The sequence below is a fragment of the Triticum urartu genome, chromosome 5A (assembly GCF_056163025.1).
Source record: "Triticum urartu cultivar PI428250 chromosome 5A, HENAU_Tu73, whole genome shotgun sequence".
Classification (NCBI taxonomy): Eukaryota; Viridiplantae; Streptophyta; class Magnoliopsida; order Poales; family Poaceae; genus Triticum; species Triticum urartu.
The window spans coordinates 417302518-417322226 of NC_141877.1; the positions used below are offsets into that span (position 1 = coordinate 417302518).

The following is a 19709-nucleotide window of genomic DNA, read 5'->3' on the forward strand; positions in this document are numbered from 1 at the left end:
GGGGATCGTCATCGAGCTGAACGTGTGCTAGAACTCGGAGGTGACGTAGTTTCGGTGCTTGATCGGTCGGGTCGTGAAGATGTACGACTACATCAACCGCGTTGTGCTAACGCTTCCACTTTCGGTCTACGAGGGTACGTAGACAACACTCTCCTCTCTCGTTGCTATGCATCACCATGATCTTGCGTGTGCGTAGGAAATTTTTTGAAATTACTACGTTCCCCAACATGACATAATTCCTGTATGAAATTATACCATGAGTGATCATAGTCATAAATATAAATATTGCAATTCAATCGATGTCTGGCAGTAATTTGTCCACCACATCACACTTATATGCTTGGAGAGATGCCACTAGTGAACATATGGCCCCCGGGGACTATTTTCCTATACTAAAAACTTTATCAAGAAAATTTATTTTCTTATTGTGCCATCTCTTTTATTTTGTACTTATTGTTAGGTTACTTCACCCTTATACTTGGGGGTACCCAACCACTCTTACGAGAGAGCAAGTAGTTTGTGAGCTGCAAAATACACCCGCTGAATTGAACGATCTAATTGGCAATTGTCGCATATCAATCATGGAATCCCCATGCTCTTCTTGGCCTCGGGCCTGCGACTATAGCTGGCCAGATGGGCCGGGCCTGGCATGCCTACCCGCAAGCACGCTGGCACGGCACGTGATGGGCCAGGCCCGGCACGCTCTAATCGGGCCGTGCCAGGCACGCGGCCCGCCTTGGGCCATGCCTGGGCCTGAAGGCTGGGCACGCGGGCCGGCATGACCCATTTATCTTTTTTATTTTTTATCCAGATTTTATATATATAACACATAAAAAACAGCCCAGCAGGCCAAAATCAGCCCAAGAAACAACCTAGCAGGCCATCAGGCTAGTGGCCCAACGTGCCTGGCGTGCCATCGGGCCGGCCCGTTTGGCTCCTGGGTCGAGCTTGGGCCAGAGGGGGCAGAACGCGGGCCGGCACGGCACGGCCCGACTAATAATCGTGCCACGGCGGGCCGGGCCGTGCCAGGCACGATTAAGATGGGTCGTGCCGTGCCGTGCCGGGCCGGCCCGTTTGGCCAGCTATGCCTGCGACTAACGTCGGCCATTGTCGCAAAAAAGAGGCAACCCCGCCCTTCAACACTCCATGAGATCCATGATTGGCTGTCTGAACGAAGACTCACCGCCGACACCACCTCCCAAAGACGAAACAATGGACGATCGACGACTCCTAATCAGAAGCATAGAAGACCTGATGAGGCAGGTCTCAAGGAGAAACCCCCCCCCTGTCCTGCAACCATCGTCGGAGCCAACTAGACATCATGAGGATAGGGCCTGAGGGAACATTAATTCTCTGCATCAACGACATCCACGCTTGACATCGGCGCCAGGAGACCCTACCTCGGGTCCTAATGGCCCTAATCCGCCCCTCCGCACGGAGATCCGGGCTCCTCTAATCTAACCCTCGCGACGTCATTTCAACGCCGGAGGAGAGGGGGAGAAACAAATTTTGCCCCAAGAGGGTCCCTTTCTTGTGTCGCCCTCCGCTCTCTCTTTTCACTCTTGTTTTGAGAGAGAGCGAGTATCATGTCGTTGCATTCTAATTCCACACACCGAGTTAATTTTGTGATCACATAAGGGCATTTCCAGCCGAATCCCAAATTTTAGCTCCTCAAAAGCCCCCTCAAACCTTAACTCCTTAATTTGGATGGGTTAAATGAAAGGGTTCCTAGTCAACCTCCTAAAACTTAAGTCTCAACTTTTTTAAACACAGATTCGTTTATTCAGGCCATCGAGTTAGCTTCACTCATCTTAAGATCAATGTAAACTACTCCCTTCATTCACAAATATAAGATGTTTAGGATATTTTAATATGGATTACATATGGACTGAAATGAGTGAACAAACACAATAAGATGCGTCTATATACATCCAAATCAGAAAAAATTAGAACATCTTATATTTGTGAATGGAGGGAGTACTTTATAAAACAACATTTTGGCCACATAGTTCACCGGTTCCTGAGAACTGATCCATACAAGAGGACAAGAATAATTACACACTTCAACAAAAAATACATTTTTTTTGCGGGAAACACAAACGCAAATTCCCTAACTGCTACAACAAGTGCAATCAACTCTTTCCCCATCTCCTTAGTTTCAGTGTCAACACTTTTGCCCTTCTCTGTTGACTTCTCTGGCTTGCATACTTATTTCTTCTCTGCCTCCACGTGAAGAAACTTAAGACATTGTGTCCTCATTGTTTTTATTTTTGCGAGAGATTGTGTCCTCTATAATCTAATCTCTAACGACAAGTGCACCAACATCAAATAAACCTCGTTAATAAATATATAAATATATTCTTCTTTCCAATACCAAAAGTTGCAACCTTTTTTTTGCATAATATTAAGACAACATTGAGCTCACATTGCATGAAACAAAGAACAACCGCACAATATTGCACTCGCTTGGTTCTTTTTGTTGGACCTTTTGTTGGCATGAAGGGAAGCGGCATGAAGGGAAGCCTTTTGTTGGCTGAGAATTTGTTTTGGACGCTAAAACAAATTGCCAGCTAGAGATGTTCTAACACTGTTTGGTTCTTTTTTAATTCCTTGTACCACCAAAATTGCAAATCTCCAGGACTACATGAGCAGCTATTGACAGTTACCTGCTGTCAGGACACTATGCTTCTTAAGAGCCCCAGTTGTATCCTCTCGCATTTTATCTGCACATAATTGAGCTGAAAGACCTGCGCCGACCATTGACCCATCGTGTAGCTCAAGAGACGACATGATAGCTCGGTAAGAGTTTCTAAATGAGCTCATGGCTGGCTCAAGGGAGATAGTGAATATCATACACGAGCGGCGCGCATTGCCTGCATCGACCACGCCATTTTTCCTTTTGTTTTACACTGCATACGTTGCCTCTGGCCTAGGGTTTGGGGCAACCTATCTGACACTCTCAATTTTCTATTCAAGGTCATAGAAATAGGTGTCCAGGGTTAACCAAGAAGAAAATTACGCGTATCAAAAAGTATAACAGCTGTGCGATTCTGATGTTACTGTGTGGCCTGTGGTAGTAGTAGCATTTTGTTTTGGCCTAGTGGGAGTATTTCAATATACAGAGGTGTACTGGTAAGCATCTTTCCCAACCCATTTCCCTCTTCGGGTGCACTGTAATATTCACATTTTCCAAAGGGATAGATGCCTAGATGACACTCCAACGCCAAAGTGCTCAGGTTCACGGCAAAACCCTTCTGCCTTAGCAACACCGTTCGCCACTCTGCCAACAATCAGCGGGACGTGAACGCCTGCACAGTGTCACGTGACATAAAATGATCTGCATGAGAATCACAGCAGCAGAGCAAATCATACTATTAACCAACCATGTATCTGTATGTACGTACCGAGAAGATGTTGCAGTGGCCGGGGTCGGCGAGGTGCGCCAAGAGGTTGTCGAGGGGGCCCTGGCCGGTGTAGACGGCCTGGAACCAGAAGCCGACGAAGGCCAGCATGGCGAGGCGGCCGTTCTTGATCTCCTTGGTGCGGAGCACCATGACGGGCTCCGGCGAGCCGCGGCCCCAGTTGCCCCAGTCGAACCACAGGCCCCCCGGGTACCCCACGTCCGGGGTGGGGTTCTTGCGGTTGGGGAACCGCGGCTCGATGTCCACGGACCCCGGGTTGAGGTAGTCCATCCACCGCCGGCCCTCCACCCACCCCATGAGCGCCATCTGGGTCACGAACAGCGTCCACGGGTCCGCGAAGTACTCGCGCTCGCCGGCCGTGTACCAGGAGAACTCCTCCATGAAGCCCCACTTGTGCAGGACCTCCGGGACCAGGATCCCGGCCGCCGCCAGCATCGCCCACCGGCCGTGCATCAGCTCCGCCTGCGCGAACCACCGCAGCGACTCCGGCTCCGATCCGAATCCCAGAGGATCAAATCCGAAGTCTCCCGGAAGGCTGAAGGGGAAATGGCAACACGCCAACACAGGAATGATGTCAGAGACGAAATGAAATTCAGTAGTCTGAAATTGGTTCAGTTTACCTACCTGCCGTCGAGCCACGGCGGAGGGGCGGTGCCGGGGAACCAGACGGGCCGGTCGGGCCCCAGCGGCTCGCACACCGTGGACAGGCTGCTCTTGGTCGCGCCAGTACGGTGGCTACCGCCCCGCCGGACGGGAGCGCAGGCTGCCGCTGCCGGGCCAGCATTCTGCGCCGGCGGCTTCGTGGCATGCAACACCCGGATCCTAAGCTCGATCAGAAGTTCAGAACAAGCAAGCAGAAGGGCATGCGGCAACGACGGTTCAGCATTTTTCCGATGATCCGAGAGGTTTCAAAGCAAATTTACCAGAGCATGTTGGTGATTACCTAGGTTGGAGGCGACATGCTGCGAATGAGCCAGTGGGCAGAGGAGTCGCCATGGAGGATTCCGGACGGGGGAGAGGGGGGAGCGGGAATGGCACTGCACCGGCCACCGCCAGCGGGTTATCTGTTTGGAGTAGATGAGGATAGGGAGGGAGAGGGCGCTGCGCTGAGCCAATGGCGGGACGCCAGTTTTTTTTTTTTTTTTTTTTTTTTGCCCGCTGTCGTGGAAAATGTCTCGTGGGCTTCTTCTAAGTTGGATGCTCGCGGCTTTTTGTTTGAACATTGTTCACGGCCTTCTCGATGGCACTGAAAGAAGCCAACTCTTATCCTCAAAAAAAAAAAAGAAGCCAACTCGTTTTTTTTTTCAGGAATGGAAGAAACTTGACAGACTACTCCCCTAATTTATTTTGGATAGACTAGTACTGACAACGAAAAAAAATATGGTTCAGTTCTTTTGTACCAAATGTAATACTCCCCCGTTCCTAAATATAAGTTTTTTTAGAGATTCCAATGCGTACTACATACGGAGCAAAATGAGTGAATCTACACTCTAAAATATGCCTATGTACATTCGTATGTATGATTAGGGCATTTTGGAGACCGAGCTCCATGAAGCCCTTTATTTTGAATAATTCAAAATTCATAAATTTCAGTTTCAAAAAATTCTGAAAAAAATACACATGTATGCAAGGATGTAAAGTGTATGTGTGAAAAATTTCAGGATGAAATACCTTGAATTGCAAGCTGTACAAAAAAACCAAAATCATGGACTTTATAGATGAACAGTACATATGCTAAAAGGCTCCAGATTTGTCTTTTTTGTGTAGCTCACATTTTAATGTATTTCAGCCTGAAAATTCGCACACATGTACATTATGTATCTAGGTATATGCGTATTTATTTTCAGAATTTTTTGAAACTGAAAAGTTTGAATTTTAAAGTTTTCAAATAAAGGCCTCCATGGAGCTCGGTCTCCGTTTGGCATTTTCGCGTATGTAGTCCTTATTAAAATCTCTAAAAAGTGTTATATTTAGGAATGGAGGGAGTATATACTGCTGATCCCTGACATGAACAAACTTGATTAATATTGCATTTCAAACCTTTCTCAGTCAACTGAGGTTGGTTCTCGCCTCCCTCAAAAAAAATATGGTGCTCACCCTCTATGAATCCATAAATCAGAGAGCATGCTGCGAAAGAAAAAAAAAGAATAATGCCCTACTTTTTCAAATGTAATTCGAAAGCCAAAGTGAAAATCAAACCAAAAGAAGCTGTGCTGCCACTGCTTCACCAAAAGACTAGCAGAATAAGATTTGTTCCACTTACACAAGGGACAAGGTGTTTTACCCTGTATGGCTGTACTGACGTTATTTCGAAGACCTTTTGACAGAGTGAGATATCCAAACCGAACATAAAAAAACAGCTGCTGTTAATATTGTTGTTAGTGAGGTTTTAATTGTTTAATTCGTGTGTAGAAATACAGGGATGAAATGTGAAAACAGATGCATCATTCTATGACACAGTATAGACAAGTCTGGGCCTCCTTAAATACACGCCTGAGACAAAGGGAGGTGTAAACAGCTACAAACAAAATTCCCTGTGTATGCAGTAAAGCAAGACTAAGCTGATCACTGGATACGCCTAAAATAGTACAGTGAGACGAACCGCCGTGTCAGAAACTGTAGTCGATATCTGAAATGTTCTGCAGTGTCGATTGTTTAACCATCTCGCGCCGCTCATTGTACAGGTCCAGGTTCTTGCAGGGCACAGGGAAAACATAGCCGATGACCTGCCCCTGGACGAAGGAGCACTGGAAAACATGGTGCTTCTTGTCAAGTATACCAACCGACATATCATGGAAAGTAACATTCCTCACGGGGATCTCTGCGCTCCCTTGTATCCTGACGGGTACCCGCACCCTTTGCCCATGGATTGACGTATAAGAGATGTTACCGACAACAGGAACAGCCTTCGGGTCGAACCGTTCATCTGGGTGCTCGTTATAGTCGGTCTTTATCACGATACCAACCCGGACATTTTCTAGGGTTATGTTTCTGTAGACAATGTTGTTTACATAGGCCCCTCTTCCAGGGGCAGTCTTTATCCTCACACCTCGCCGCGAACTCCAAATGTGGACGTTCTCTACCAAAACGTTTGAGACACCACCAGACATCTCGCTTCCTATAGACACGCCAGCACTGTCCAGAAGGGAAAAGAGATTAAACACGCAATTAAGCTGATCTGACAAACTTTGACTAGTAACGCCCATACATTTCAGAGTAATTCACTGTACATGAAAAGCTGCATTTTGGTACTATTAACGTTCTTATTCGCCAATCTCAACTGATAAATTAACAGAAGGGCTAACACAGTGAACCAAAACAAATGAATTACCTGACCATTGAGCGGATTATGACATTGCGAACAGTGATGTTAGTAGACGGACGCCCATAAGCAATTCCATATTGATCCCAACCACTCTTTATAGCTACCCCGTCATCACCAACAGAAATATAGCAATTTTCAATCATCACATTCTCGCAAGAATCTGCATAAGCAGTAAACGCAGCTGAGAATCTGAGTGTTGTATAAAATGTTCCAAGTCATATAATAACAAGTTAAGAAACCAAGATAACATGGAAGTACAAAGTTGTAGGGTTCATATTGTCAATGAATATGAAGAGGCTAGATTGTTATCCAGTCATTGAACAATGTGAGCTGTAGCTGAAACGAATCAGAGCTCAGGAATCAAGTAAACCGCAAAAGTTGGAAAATGACCTGGATCTATCCCGTCGGTGTTTGGAGCCCCAGCAATTGGAGCCAGAATAGTAGTTCCCGAGACTGTGACATCCTTGCAGTCATACAGATGAAGTGTCCAGAAGGGAGAATCACGTAATGTGATGTTAGAAATAGTAATGTTACTTGACCGCATGAGCTGAACAAGAGGACCCCTGGTGTGATTGAGGAGTTTCTTGCGAAATTTGATCCACCAACTTTGGCCTTGCCCATTTATAGTGCCATTATGACCTATTAGACAGATAAAGAGATGATGAGTCTCAGCTAACGAAATGTCTGACCAATTTGAGGACAAAAAGGCTGATAGAAAGAATATTTAGCAATTAAATTGGCACATTAGAATCATGGCTACACATTCATGATTATTCTGGTAACAGGTAACAATATCTTCACATGAATAACCAACAAAACTGTTGGTCTTATATTCAAAATACTTAATAGGAGGCATCATAACATAGGATCATCCAACATACTTTCATGGTGGGACTTAATGATCTATAAGATAGGTGGTCGCAAATACGGATACTTCATTTTAACAATTTCACTTATGTTCCTATGTTTAGCAATTAGGGTGTTAATTTAAAGGCCACACACACCATAATATGATGGCAGTCAATCCTTGCTTTAATTTCAGAATGCAAACACAAAGTTCAAAGTAATAATTAAGCATTGAAATGGACTAAGCAAGTAAACATATATAGAAAAAACATAAAGTTCACACTATCATGAGCGTTAAAATGCAACAAAAGGAAACATACAATATTACTTACCGGTTATAATCACATCCTTCAGGTCTTGACCATGTATTAGGCTCCCATATCGAGGTCCCTTATGCTCTCTTCCGTATCCATATGACGGTAATGGGGACATCAATGGCCAGTATCTTTCATCCTTACATGTAAGTAACGCAATAAGCTGTCAATGTTGACTCATTGGAAGAAAATGCACTAGACTGTAAAAGTTACAGCCAAACGATATGTAAGAACATCCTAGTTCAACTTTCTCTAAGTTTGAAACAAAATGACATCACTGTAATTCCTTTACAGACTAAGCATGAGTGGACAGGAACAGTGTTATTCTAGAGCCAATGTGAGTCATTAATTCAGTATATGCTTTAATGGTTTAACTATACCAATTTGTGACTAGTCATACAATCTTGTCAAAACTTGTGACAGTAAAATTAAGCAAGCTGATGGAGAGTGCAGCTGAAATGTCTCACCTGGACCCCGAGGATCTCAGCGCCTGCAGCGAGGAAGAGCGTCATGTGGCTGGTGAGGTTAAACGGCGCGGTGAGCCACCGGCCGGCAGGCACGGTGAGCCTCCCGCCGCCCCTCTCCGAGATGGCCGCCACCGCGGCCTCGAAGGCCGCCGTGTTGACCGTCCGCCCGTCCCCGACGCCCCCAAACTCCCTCAAGTCGTACACCGGCGGCGAGGCCACCCACTGGCCCATCGAGGCTGCGGCAGACGGCGCGCGCTTGGGCATGGGCGGCCGGTTGTAGAGCCGCAGGCGGCCCATGGAGGTGTTCTGCCACAGGAAGACGAGCACGAAGCCGACGAGCCAAAGCGCGACCAGGTACGCCCTGTAGGACGGCGAGATCGCCGGCGGCGCCCACCGACGGTGGTGGAACTGGTGCGCGCCCCGGCTTAGCGCGGCGCGCGGGGAGGACAGCACCGCCGGGCCGGAGGAGGCCGACGCCGCCGCCGCGGCGGCTGCGGCGGCGACGGAGGCGCGCGGGGAGGAGACGCCGACGGCGATCTCCGCCATCGGATCCGGTCGGCGCGCGGGCGGGGGCGGGATCTACGTGCTACGCCGCGCTGTACCAACCGGTTGGTGCGTCTGTCGGGGGGGTGCTGCTAGGGTTTTGCTGCCCATGGAGGTGGGGGAGGAAGCGGGAGCGCGGCGGTGGTGGTGAGCCGGACCTCGGGAGCACTAGTTTTAAAAGGGCGGGAGGCGGTGAGGTCACTGGCACTTGAGCGCGGTGGCGCAGTGGTGGTGCCGGCCGTGGGGTTGGGGGAGGAACCACGACGAGACGACGGCCAGCAAGACGGCGGAATGACCGAATAGCCCCCCTGGCCCCTGCGTACTGCCGTCAGACTGTGCGGGCCGTTGGATTGACTGACTCGAGTTGCCGTGGCTCTGTTTGTTGCTTCTACGCTTCCGCTGATGCTGAGCCCCAGAAGTACTCCCCCTCCGCTTCCCCTTTTTCGCTTTTTTAACAACATCCGGTCTATTCTTCATCTATCATGTCAGTACAAAACACTAGTAGAAGTGACAAATAGATTCAGGTTTTAGACTACCTCTTTTCCGAAATTCATTCAGATCTTTTATTAAAGTTTAGCATAAGTACAAAGCATCTAAAACATAATAAAAATTACATTGAGATTCTAAGACCCCAAACAATCACTACTGCTGCCAGAGCAAGCCGCCGACGCGTAGTTGTCGTCGTTCCCCTACCGGAGCCGGCTTGACCTTGTCGATGACAGCCGGAAAGTCTTCGTACACGTGCCCCTAAGGGCCACCGCCTGAAGTCGTTGTCGTCGCCGTTGAACCCTTCATGGATCTGAAGCATCTGACGCCAAATCTCGCCATAAGATGAGAAACCATAATCTCACCGCCCCAAAAAGACAATAGGAACCTACGCCGGAGCTCCGTTTACTACATCCAAATGGACGAACTCGAGGAGGATCAGAGCCTGGAACACAAACTTAAAGAAGTAGCGCCGCCATCCGCCGCGCCGCACCTAGGAGGACTAAAAAAAATCTAACATAAACTACTAACCGGAGCGGACGCAACGGGATTCCCCTTCCCGCCACTGGCCGTCGGAGCAACAGACAGAGGTGAGGCGAATCCACGGACTCATCGGTGAAATTTGAAGGAGAAAGTTTGCCCTAGCCACCTAGGGTCCAAGGGTTTTAGACTACCTCTAGACACACAAATAAGGACTGTATCCATCGAAGATTAACATAGACCGAATCTCGCGAGATTCTTTTTGGTTTATTGGGATCATGTAAAATCACATCAATTAAGGGGGAAAAAGAGGAAATAATTAAGTAAGAAAGTTCTAATACTATGTGCATGGAACCCTCAATAAAAATTACTACGTGCATGGTCCTCTTACTCATTCATGCCTTGGTGGGGTTTATATTGGAAAATTACATAATTAAATATGAACAAAGCTATATTATTATTATTATTATTACTACTACTACTACTACTAACATATAATTTATTATTATATTTGCATATTTCATAGTTGTAGAATGTTTATTATATATGAGTAGTATGGATGATGCATTTTAATGTGTGTCTTTTCTGAACTTTATTTTGCATCCTTATTATAGCTTTGTATTTCTCTCCGATCTATCCGTTTAATTTGGCCAACTAGATTGATTTATCTTCAGCAGGAGAGGTGCCTTGTAATTGGTTCAATCTTGCAGTGTCGTCACCCAGTGACAGAAGGGGTGGCGAGACACGTTGTATTGTTGCATTTAAATGTAAAAGAATGGGGTTTATTCATACTGATTGGGTTTACTTTGTCTACATCATGTTATCATACTTCATGCATTACTCTGTTTGCCATGAACTTAATACCTAGAGAGGGAAGCACAGAAGCGCTCTCAAACTGGAGTAATAGTAGTAGATGCAGAATTTTTCCGGTCTACTTGTCACGGACGTGATGCCTATCTATGTGATTGTTGCCATCAATAACATCATAACTACACATTGTTTTATCAATTGCCCAACAGTAATTTGTTTACCCACAGTATGCTATGTGTTCGAGAGAGAAGCCTTTAGGGAAAACTATGCCCCCCAGGTCTACTTAATCATATTGCTAGAAGCCAAAAATATTTGCTGCAATTTTTTTACTTTTCTTTTTATATATCTATCACCATCAGAATTATCCTTGCAAGTAATGAGTTCAGCGGGATTGACAACCCTCTTGCCCGCGTTGGGTGCAAGTGTTTGCTTTTGTGTGTGTAGGTGCTGAAGACGCAAATTTGTGTGGTTCTCCTATTGGTTCGATAACCTTTGTTCTCACTGAGGGAGTTACTTCTCTACTACTATATTGCTTCACCCTTTCTCTTCACGAAAAATGCCAACACATCTCACAAGTAGCACATCGCAGTTAGTGTTGGGGAACGTAGCATGCAATTTCAAAAAAATTCCTACGATCACGCAAGATCTATTTAGGAGATGCATAGCAACGAGAGGGGGAGAGTGTGTCCACGTACCCTCGTAGACCGAAAGCGGAAGCGTTAGGTTAACGTGGTTGATGTAGTCGGACATCTTCGCGATCCAACCGATCAAGTACCGAACGTATGGCACCTCCGAGTTCAGCACACGTTCAGCTCGATGACGTCCCTCGAACTCTTGATCCAGCAGAGGGTCGAGCGAGAGTTTCGTCAGCACGACGGTGTGGTGACGGTGATGGTGATGTGATCCGCGCTGGGATTCGCCTAAGCACTACGTGAATATGACCAGAGGAGTAAACTGTGGAGGGAGACGCCGCATACGGCTTGGAACAATTGGTGTATCTCCAAGGGGTGCCCTTCCCACGTATATAAAGGAGGGAGAGGGAGGAGGCCGGCCCTATGGGGGCGCCAAGAGGGGGGAGTCCTACTAGGACTCCCAGCCCTAGTAGGATTCGCCCCCCCCCCTCTTATTCCTTCTCATGGAGGGGGAAAAGGGGGAAGGGAGAGGGAAGAGGAGAAGGAAAGGGGGGCGCGCCCCCTCCCCTAGTCCAATTCGGACTCCCTATGAGAGGGGGGCGCGACCACCCCTTGTGGGCTGCCTCCCCTCTCCCCTATGGCCCATGTAGGCCCAATACTTCTCCGGGGGGGGCCCTCGGTACTCCGAAAAACACCCGAACCATTCGGTGTCTAAATACTGCCGTCCAATATATCAATGTTTACCTCTCGACCATTTCGAGACTCCTCGTCATGTCCGTGATCTCATCTGGGACTTCGAACAATCTTCGGTCACCAAAACACATAACTCATAATACAAATCGTCATCGAACGTTAAGCATGTGGACCCTACAGGTTCGAGAACTATGTAGACATGACCGAGACACATCTCCGATCAATAACCAACAGCAGAACATGGATGCTCATATTGGTTCCTACATATTCTATGAAGATCTTTATCGGTCAAACCGCAATGACAACAGACGTTATTCCCTTTGTCATCGATATGTTACTTGCCCGAGATTCGATCGTCGGTATCATCATACCTAGTTCAATCTCGTTACTGGCAAGTCTTTTTACTCGTTCCGTAATGCATCATCCCGCAACTAACTCATTAATCACATTACTTGCAAGGCTTATCATGATGTGCATTACCGAGAGGGCCCAGAGATACCTCTCAGATACTCGGAGTGACAAATCCTAATCTCGATCTATGCCAACCCAACAAACACCTTCGGAGACACCTGTAGAGCATCTTTATAATCACCCAGTTACGTTGTGACGTTTGATAGCACACAAGGTGTTCCTCCGGTATTCGGGAGTTGCATAATCTCATAGTCAAAGGAATATGTATTTGACATGAAGAAAGCAATAGCAATAAAACTTAACGATCATTATAAGCTAACGGATGGGTCTTGTCCATCACATCATTCTCCTAATGATGTGATCACGTTCATCAAATGACAACACATGTCTATGGTTAGGAAACTTAACCATCTTTGATTAACAAGCTAGTCAAGTAGAGGCATACAAGGGACAGTCTGTTTTGTCTATGTATTCACACATGCATCAAGTTTCCACTTAATACAATTCTAGCATGAATAATGAACATTTATCATGATATAAGGAAATATAAATAACAACTTATTATTGCCTCTAGGGCATATTTCCTTCAGTCTCTCACTTGCGTTAGAGTCAATAATCTAGATTACACAGTAATGATTCTAGCACCCATGGAGTCTTGGTGTTGATCATGTTTTGTTCATGGAAGAGGCTTAGTCAACGAGTCTGCAATATTTAGATCCGTGTGTATTTTGCAAATCTCTATGTCTCCCTCCTTGACTTGATCGCGGATGGAGTTGAAGCGTCTCTTGATGTGTTTGGTTCTCTTGTGAAATCTGGATTCCTTTGCTAAGGCAATTGCTCCAGTATTATCACAAAATATTTTCACTGGACCCGATGCACTAGGTATTACACCTAGATCGGATGTGAACTCCTTCATCCAAAATCCTTCATTTTTTGCTTCTGAAGCAGTTATGTACTTGATGACCCACAAGTATAGGGGATCTATCGTAGTCCTTTCGATAAGTAAGAGTGTCGAACCCAACGAGGAGCAGAAGGAAATGATAAGCAGTTTTCAGTAAGGTATTCTCTGCAAGCACTGAAATTATCGGTAATAGATAGTTTTGTGATAAGGTAATTTGTAACGGGTAACAAGTAATAAAAGTAAATAAGGTGCAGCAAGATGGCCCAATCCTTTTTGTAGCAAAGGACAAGCATGGACAAACTCTTATATAAAGAAAAGCGCTCCCAAGGACACATGGGAATTATCATCAAGCTAGTTTTCATCACGCTCATATGATTCGCGTTTGGTACTTTGATAATTTGATATGTGGGTGGACCGGTGCTTTGGTACTGCCCTTCATTGGACAAGCATCCCACTTATGATTAACCCCTCTTGCAAGCATCTGCAACTACAAAAGAAGTATTAAGGTAAACCTAACCATAGCATTAACATATGGATCCAAATCAGCCCCTTATGAAGCAACTCATAATCTAGGGTTTAAACTTCTGTCACTCTAGCAACCCATCATCTACTTATTACTTCCCAATGCCTTCCTCTAGGCCCAAACAACGATGAAGTGTCATGTAGTCGACGTTCACATGACACCACTAGAGGAGAGACAACATACATCTCATCGAAATATCGAACGAATACCAAATTCACATGACTACTTATAGCAAGACTTCTCCCATGTCCTCAGGAACAAATGTAACTACTCACAAATCATATTCATGTTCATAATCAGAGGGGTATTAATATGCATAAAGGATCTGAACATATGATCTTCCACCGAATAAACCAAATAGCATCAACTACAAGGAGTAATCAACACTACTAGCAACCCACAGGTACCAATCTGAGGCTTTGGGACAAAGATTGGATACAAGAGATGAACTAGGGTTTGAGATGAGATGGTGCCGGTGAAGATGTTGATGGAGATTTACCCCCTCCCTATGGGAGGATCGATGGTGATGATGATGGCGATGATTTCCCCCTCCCAGAGGGAAGTTTCCCTGGCAGAACAGCTCCGCCGGAGCCCTAGATTGGTTCCGCCAAGTTTCTGCCTCGTGGCGGCGGAGTTTCGTCCTGTGAGCTTGCTTATGATTTTTTTCCTGGACGAAAGACCTCATATAGAAGAAGATGGGCACCAGAGGGCTGCCAGGGGGCTCACGAGGCAGGGGGCGCCCCCAGGGGGGTAGGGCGCGCCCCCACCCTCGTGGATGGTGGGTGGCCCCCCTCTGGTACTTCCTTCGCCCAATATTTTTCATATATTCTGAAACGTGCTCCTGTGAAGTTTTAGGACTTTTGGAGTTGTGCAGAATAGGTCTCTAATATTTGCTCCTTTTCCAGCCCAAAATTCCAGCTGTCGGCATTCTCCCTCTTCATGTAAACCTTGTAAAATAAGAGAGAATAGACATAAATATTGTGACATAATGTGTAATAACAGCCCATAATGCAATAACTATCGATATAAAAGCATGATGCAAAATGGACGTATCAATTCCCCCAAGCTTAGACCTTGTTTGTCCTCAAGCGGAAGCCGAAATCGAAAAATATGTCCACATGTTTAGAGATAGAGGTGTCGATAAAATAAGATACAGACATGAGGGTATCATGATCATTCTTATAACAGCAATATATATATAGTGATACTATTCATCACCCAGGGTGTAGAATAAATTATTCTTCACCCGACGTAATCTTACGACCGCTTCATAAATAAATTACATTTGAAATACAAATAGTTACATTTATATTGATTCACTATGTAAAATTTGATACAAGAAAACAAAAAAATACGTTATAAGACCAGAAATATCGCATTTTATGTATGTTTTACACTATGTTTTACGTTCGTAATTTTACGTAACATAAAATATTTTTTACGGCGAGTATATATTTTCTTACGTTCTCTTTTGACGTATGAAATAAGACAAAATTTATGGAACCTAAAAATATGGTGCATTGACGTCAAAATAGAGAGGGGTGAAGAATAACTATTCCTCACTCAGGGTGACGAATAGCGCGACCCTATATACATAAAAACTATCATTTAGTCTTTCACAATTTCTAACACTCATGCAATATTTATGGGTATGAAGTTTTAGTCGAACACAGAGAAAGATAGGGGCTTATAGTTTTGCCTCCCAACCTTTTACCTCAAGGGTAATGTCAACAATAATAGTTCATGAAAACTCACATCCAATTAGCTATATATCAGGATCTTTCCAACACACTTCAGTCTCCCACTTGCATTAGAGTCAATAATCTAGATTACACAGTAATGATTCTAGCACCCATGGAGTCTTGGTGTTGATCATGTTTTGCTCATGGAAGAGGCTTAGTCAACGGGTCTGCAATATTTAGATCCGTGTGTATTTTGCAAATCTCTGTGTCTCCCTCCTTGACTTGATCGTGGATGGAGTTGAAGCGTCTCTTGATGTGTTTGGTTCTCTTGTGAAATCTGGATTCCTTTGCTAAGGCAATTGCTCCAGTATTGTCACAAAAGATTTTCACTGGACCCGATGCACTAGGTATTACACCTAGATCAGATATGAACTCCTTCATCCAGAATCCTTCATTTTTTGCTTCCGAAGCAGCTATGTACTTGATGACCCACAAGTATAGGGGATCTATCGTAGTCCTTTCGATAAGAAAGAGTGTCGAACCCAACGAGGAGCAGAAGGAAATGATAAGCAGTTTTCAGTAAGGTATTCTCTACAAGCACTGAAATTATCGGTAATAGATAGTTTTGTGATAAGGTAATTTGTAACGGGTAACAAGTAATAAAAGTAAATAAAGTGCAGCAAGATGGCCCAATCCTTTTTGTAGCAAAGGACAAGCATGGACAAACTCTTATATAAAGAAAAGCGCTCCCGGGGACACATGGGAATTATCATCAAGCTAGTTTTCATCACGCTCATATGATTCGCGTTTGGTACTTTGATAATTTGATATGTGGGTGGACCGGTGCTTGAGTACTGCCCTTCATTGGACAAGAATCCCACTTATGATTAACCCCTCTTGCAAGCATCTGCAACTACAAAAGAAGTATTAAGGTAAACCTAACCATAGCATTAACATATGGATCCAAAACAGCCCCTTACGAAGCAACTCATAATCTAGGGTTTAAACTTCTGTCACTCTAGCAACCCATCATCTACTTATTACTTCCCAATGCCTTCCTCTAGGCCCAAACAACGGTGAAGTGTCATGTAGTCGACGTTCACATGACACCACTAGAGGAGAGACAACATACATCTCATCGAAATATCGAACGAATACCAAATTCACATGACTACTTATAGCAAGACTTCTCCCATGTCCTCAGGAACAAATGTAACTACTCACAAATCATATTCATGTTCATAATCAGAGGGGTATTAATATGCATAAAGGATCTAAACATATGATCTTCCACCGAATAAACCAAATAGCATCAACTACAAGGAGTAATCAACACTACTAGCAACCCACAGGTACCAATCTGAGGCTTTGGGACAAAGATTGGATACAAGATATGAACTAGGGTTTAAGATGAGATGGTGCCGGTGAAGATGTTGATGGAGATTTACCCCCTCCCTATGAGAGGATCGATGGTGATGACGATGGTGATGATTTCCCCCTCCCAGAGGGAAGTTTCCCTGACAGAACAGCTCCGCCGGAGCCCTAGATTGGTTCCGCCAAGTTTCTGCCTCGTGGCGGCGGAGTTTCGTCCTGTGAGCTTGCTTATGATTTTTTTCCTGGACGAAAGACCTCATATAGAATAAGATGGGCACCAGAGGGCACCAGAGACCTCATATAGGATTTTTCCTCCCCCAAGCTTAGACCTCGTTTGTCCTCAAGCGGAAGCCGAAATCGAAAAATATGTCCACATGTTTAGAGATAGAGGTGTCGATAAAATAAGATACAGACATGAGGGTATCATGATCATTCTTATAACAGCAATATATATATATAGTGATACTATTCATCACCCAGGGTGCAGAATAAATTATTCTTCACCCGACGTAATCTTACGACCGCTTCATAAATAAATTACATTTGAAATACAAATAGTTACATTTATATTGATTCACTATGTAAAATTTGATACAAGAAAACAAAAAAATATGTTATAAGACCAGAAATATCGCATTTTATGTATGTTTTACACTATGTTTTACGTTCGTAATTTTAAGTAACATAAAATATATTTTTACGGCAAGTATATATTTTCTTACGTTCTCTTTTTACGTATGAAATAAGACAAAATTTATGGAATCTAAAAATATGGTGCATTGACGTCAAAATAGAGAGGGGTGAAGAATAACTATTCCTCACCCAGGGTGACGAATAGCGCGACCCTATATGTATAAAAACTATCATTTAGTCTTTCACAATTTCTAACACTCATGCAATATTTATGGGTATGAAGTTTTAGTCGGACACAGAGAAAGATAGGGGCTTATAGTTTTGACTCCCAACATTTTACCTCAAGGGTAATGTCAACAATAATAGTTCATGAAAACTCACATCCAATTAGCTATATATCAGGATCTTTCAACACATTGTGCTTGCCAAGAGATAAAATTTAAAAAGGAAAGGTGAAGATCACCATGACTCTTGTATGAAGTATAAGACAAGAATAAAAGATAGGCCCTTCGTAGAGGGAAGCAGAGGTTGCCATGTGCTTTTATGGTTGGATGCACAAAATCTTAATGCGAAAAAACATCACTTTATATTGCCACTTGTGATATGGACCTTTATTATGCAGTCCGTCGCTTTTATTTCTTCCACATCACAAGATCGTATAAAGCTTATTTTCTCCACACTAATAAATCATACATATTTAGAGAGCAATTTTTATTGCTTGCAACAATGACAACTTACTTGAAGGATCTTACTCAATCCATAAGTAGATATGGTGGACTCTCATGGCGAAACTGGGTTTAAGTATATTTGGAAGCACAAGTAGTATCTCTACTTGGTGCAAAGAATTTGGCTAGCATGAGAGGAAAAGGCAAGGTCAACATGTTGGATGATCCATGACAATATAATTTATTTCGGATGTAAGAAAACATAACTCATTACGTTGTCTTCCTTGTCCAACGTCAACTCTTTAGCATGTCATATTTTAATGAGTGCTCACAATCATAAAAGATGTCCAAGATAGTGTATTTATATGTGAAGACCGCTCTTTCTTTATTACTTTTTATTAATTGTTACGATGACCAAAACTATGTTTATCAACTCTCAACAACTTTTATTCATCATACCCTTTATATGTGAATTCATTACTCTCCATAAGATCCATATGATCTCTTTATTTCTTTTTATTCTCTCTCTTTTATTTTATTTCCTCAAGATCATAACAAGATAATAAAGCCCTTGATTCAACACTAATATTTATTATATATATAGCTCACGGACTCGATTTCATAGAAGGATCATAAAGCAAAACTCAAAACTAGATCATACTAAAACTTTATTCTACTAGATCAAGATATTACCAAAAGGATCGAACTAAGAAAAAGGTAAAGATAAAAGTGTGATGGTGATACGATACCGGGGCACTCCCCTAAGCTTGGCAGTTGCCAAGGGGAGTGCCCATACCCATGTGTTTATGTCTCCTTCCTCGGAGGTAGTGACGATGGAGTCGTTGATGATGTAGGCTTGTCGTCCATATTCCAAGGCATAGGCTCACCATCATAAAAGGATGATCGAGTCTCCGGGATCCTCGAATCTGCAGCCAAACTCATCCTCTTGAGTCTATATTCATACTCACAGTTTTGGTTTTGCGGGTCATAGATCTGGGCTCAGAGATGCTCAATTTTCTCGTGAAGCTTGAAGATGGTCTCTCCGATGTTCCTAGCATCTTGCTTGGTGGTGGTGGTGAATGAGGGAGTCTTGGATTAGGGGGTCCTCAGACAACCGGACTATATACTTTGGCCAGACTGTTGTACTATGAAGATACAAGATTGAAGACTTCGTCCCGTGTCCGGGTGGGACTCTCCTTTGCGTGGAAGGCAAGCTTGGTAATTCGGATATGTAGATCTACTCCCTTGTAACCAACTCTATGTAACCCTAGACCCCTCCGGTGTCTATATAAACTGGAGGGTTTAGTCCGTAGGACAACAACAATCATAATCATAGGCTAGCTTCTAGGGTTTAGCCTCTACGATCTCATGGTAGATCAACTCTTGTAATACTCATATCAATAAGATCAATCAAGCAGGAAGTAGGGTATTACCTCCATCGAGAGGGCCCGAACCTAGGTAAACATTGTGTCCCTCGCCTCCTATTACCATCAGCCTTAGAC

General features: G+C 44.3%; 2 protein-coding genes across 2 annotated transcripts; both read right to left on the reverse strand.

Annotated features, from left to right (window-relative positions):
• Nucleotides 1–2999: 2999 nt before the first annotated feature.
• LOC125509347 (photosystem I chlorophyll a/b-binding protein 6, chloroplastic) lies at nucleotides 3000–4603 on the reverse strand. Its single transcript, XM_048674307.2, has 4 exons — nucleotides 4366–4603; nucleotides 4047–4244; nucleotides 3405–3957; nucleotides 3000–3308 (listed from the first exon to the last, which is right to left on the reverse strand). The coding sequence occupies exons 1-4, from the start codon at nucleotides 4416–4418 to the stop codon at nucleotides 3291–3293; spliced, it is 822 nt and encodes a 273-aa protein (XP_048530264.1). The 5' UTR covers nucleotides 4419–4603; the 3' UTR covers nucleotides 3000–3290.
• A 1242-nt stretch (nucleotides 4604–5845) lies between these two features.
• LOC125509345 (putative polygalacturonase) lies at nucleotides 5846–9309 on the reverse strand. Its single transcript, XM_048674305.2, has 5 exons — nucleotides 8375–9309; nucleotides 7926–8046; nucleotides 7138–7386; nucleotides 6754–6907; nucleotides 5846–6557 (listed from the first exon to the last, which is right to left on the reverse strand). Exons 1-5 carry the CDS (start codon nucleotides 8918–8920, stop codon nucleotides 6032–6034), a joined length of 1596 nt encoding a protein of 531 aa, XP_048530262.1. The 5' UTR covers nucleotides 8921–9309; the 3' UTR covers nucleotides 5846–6031.
• Between the last annotated feature and the right edge of the window lie 10400 nt (nucleotides 9310–19709).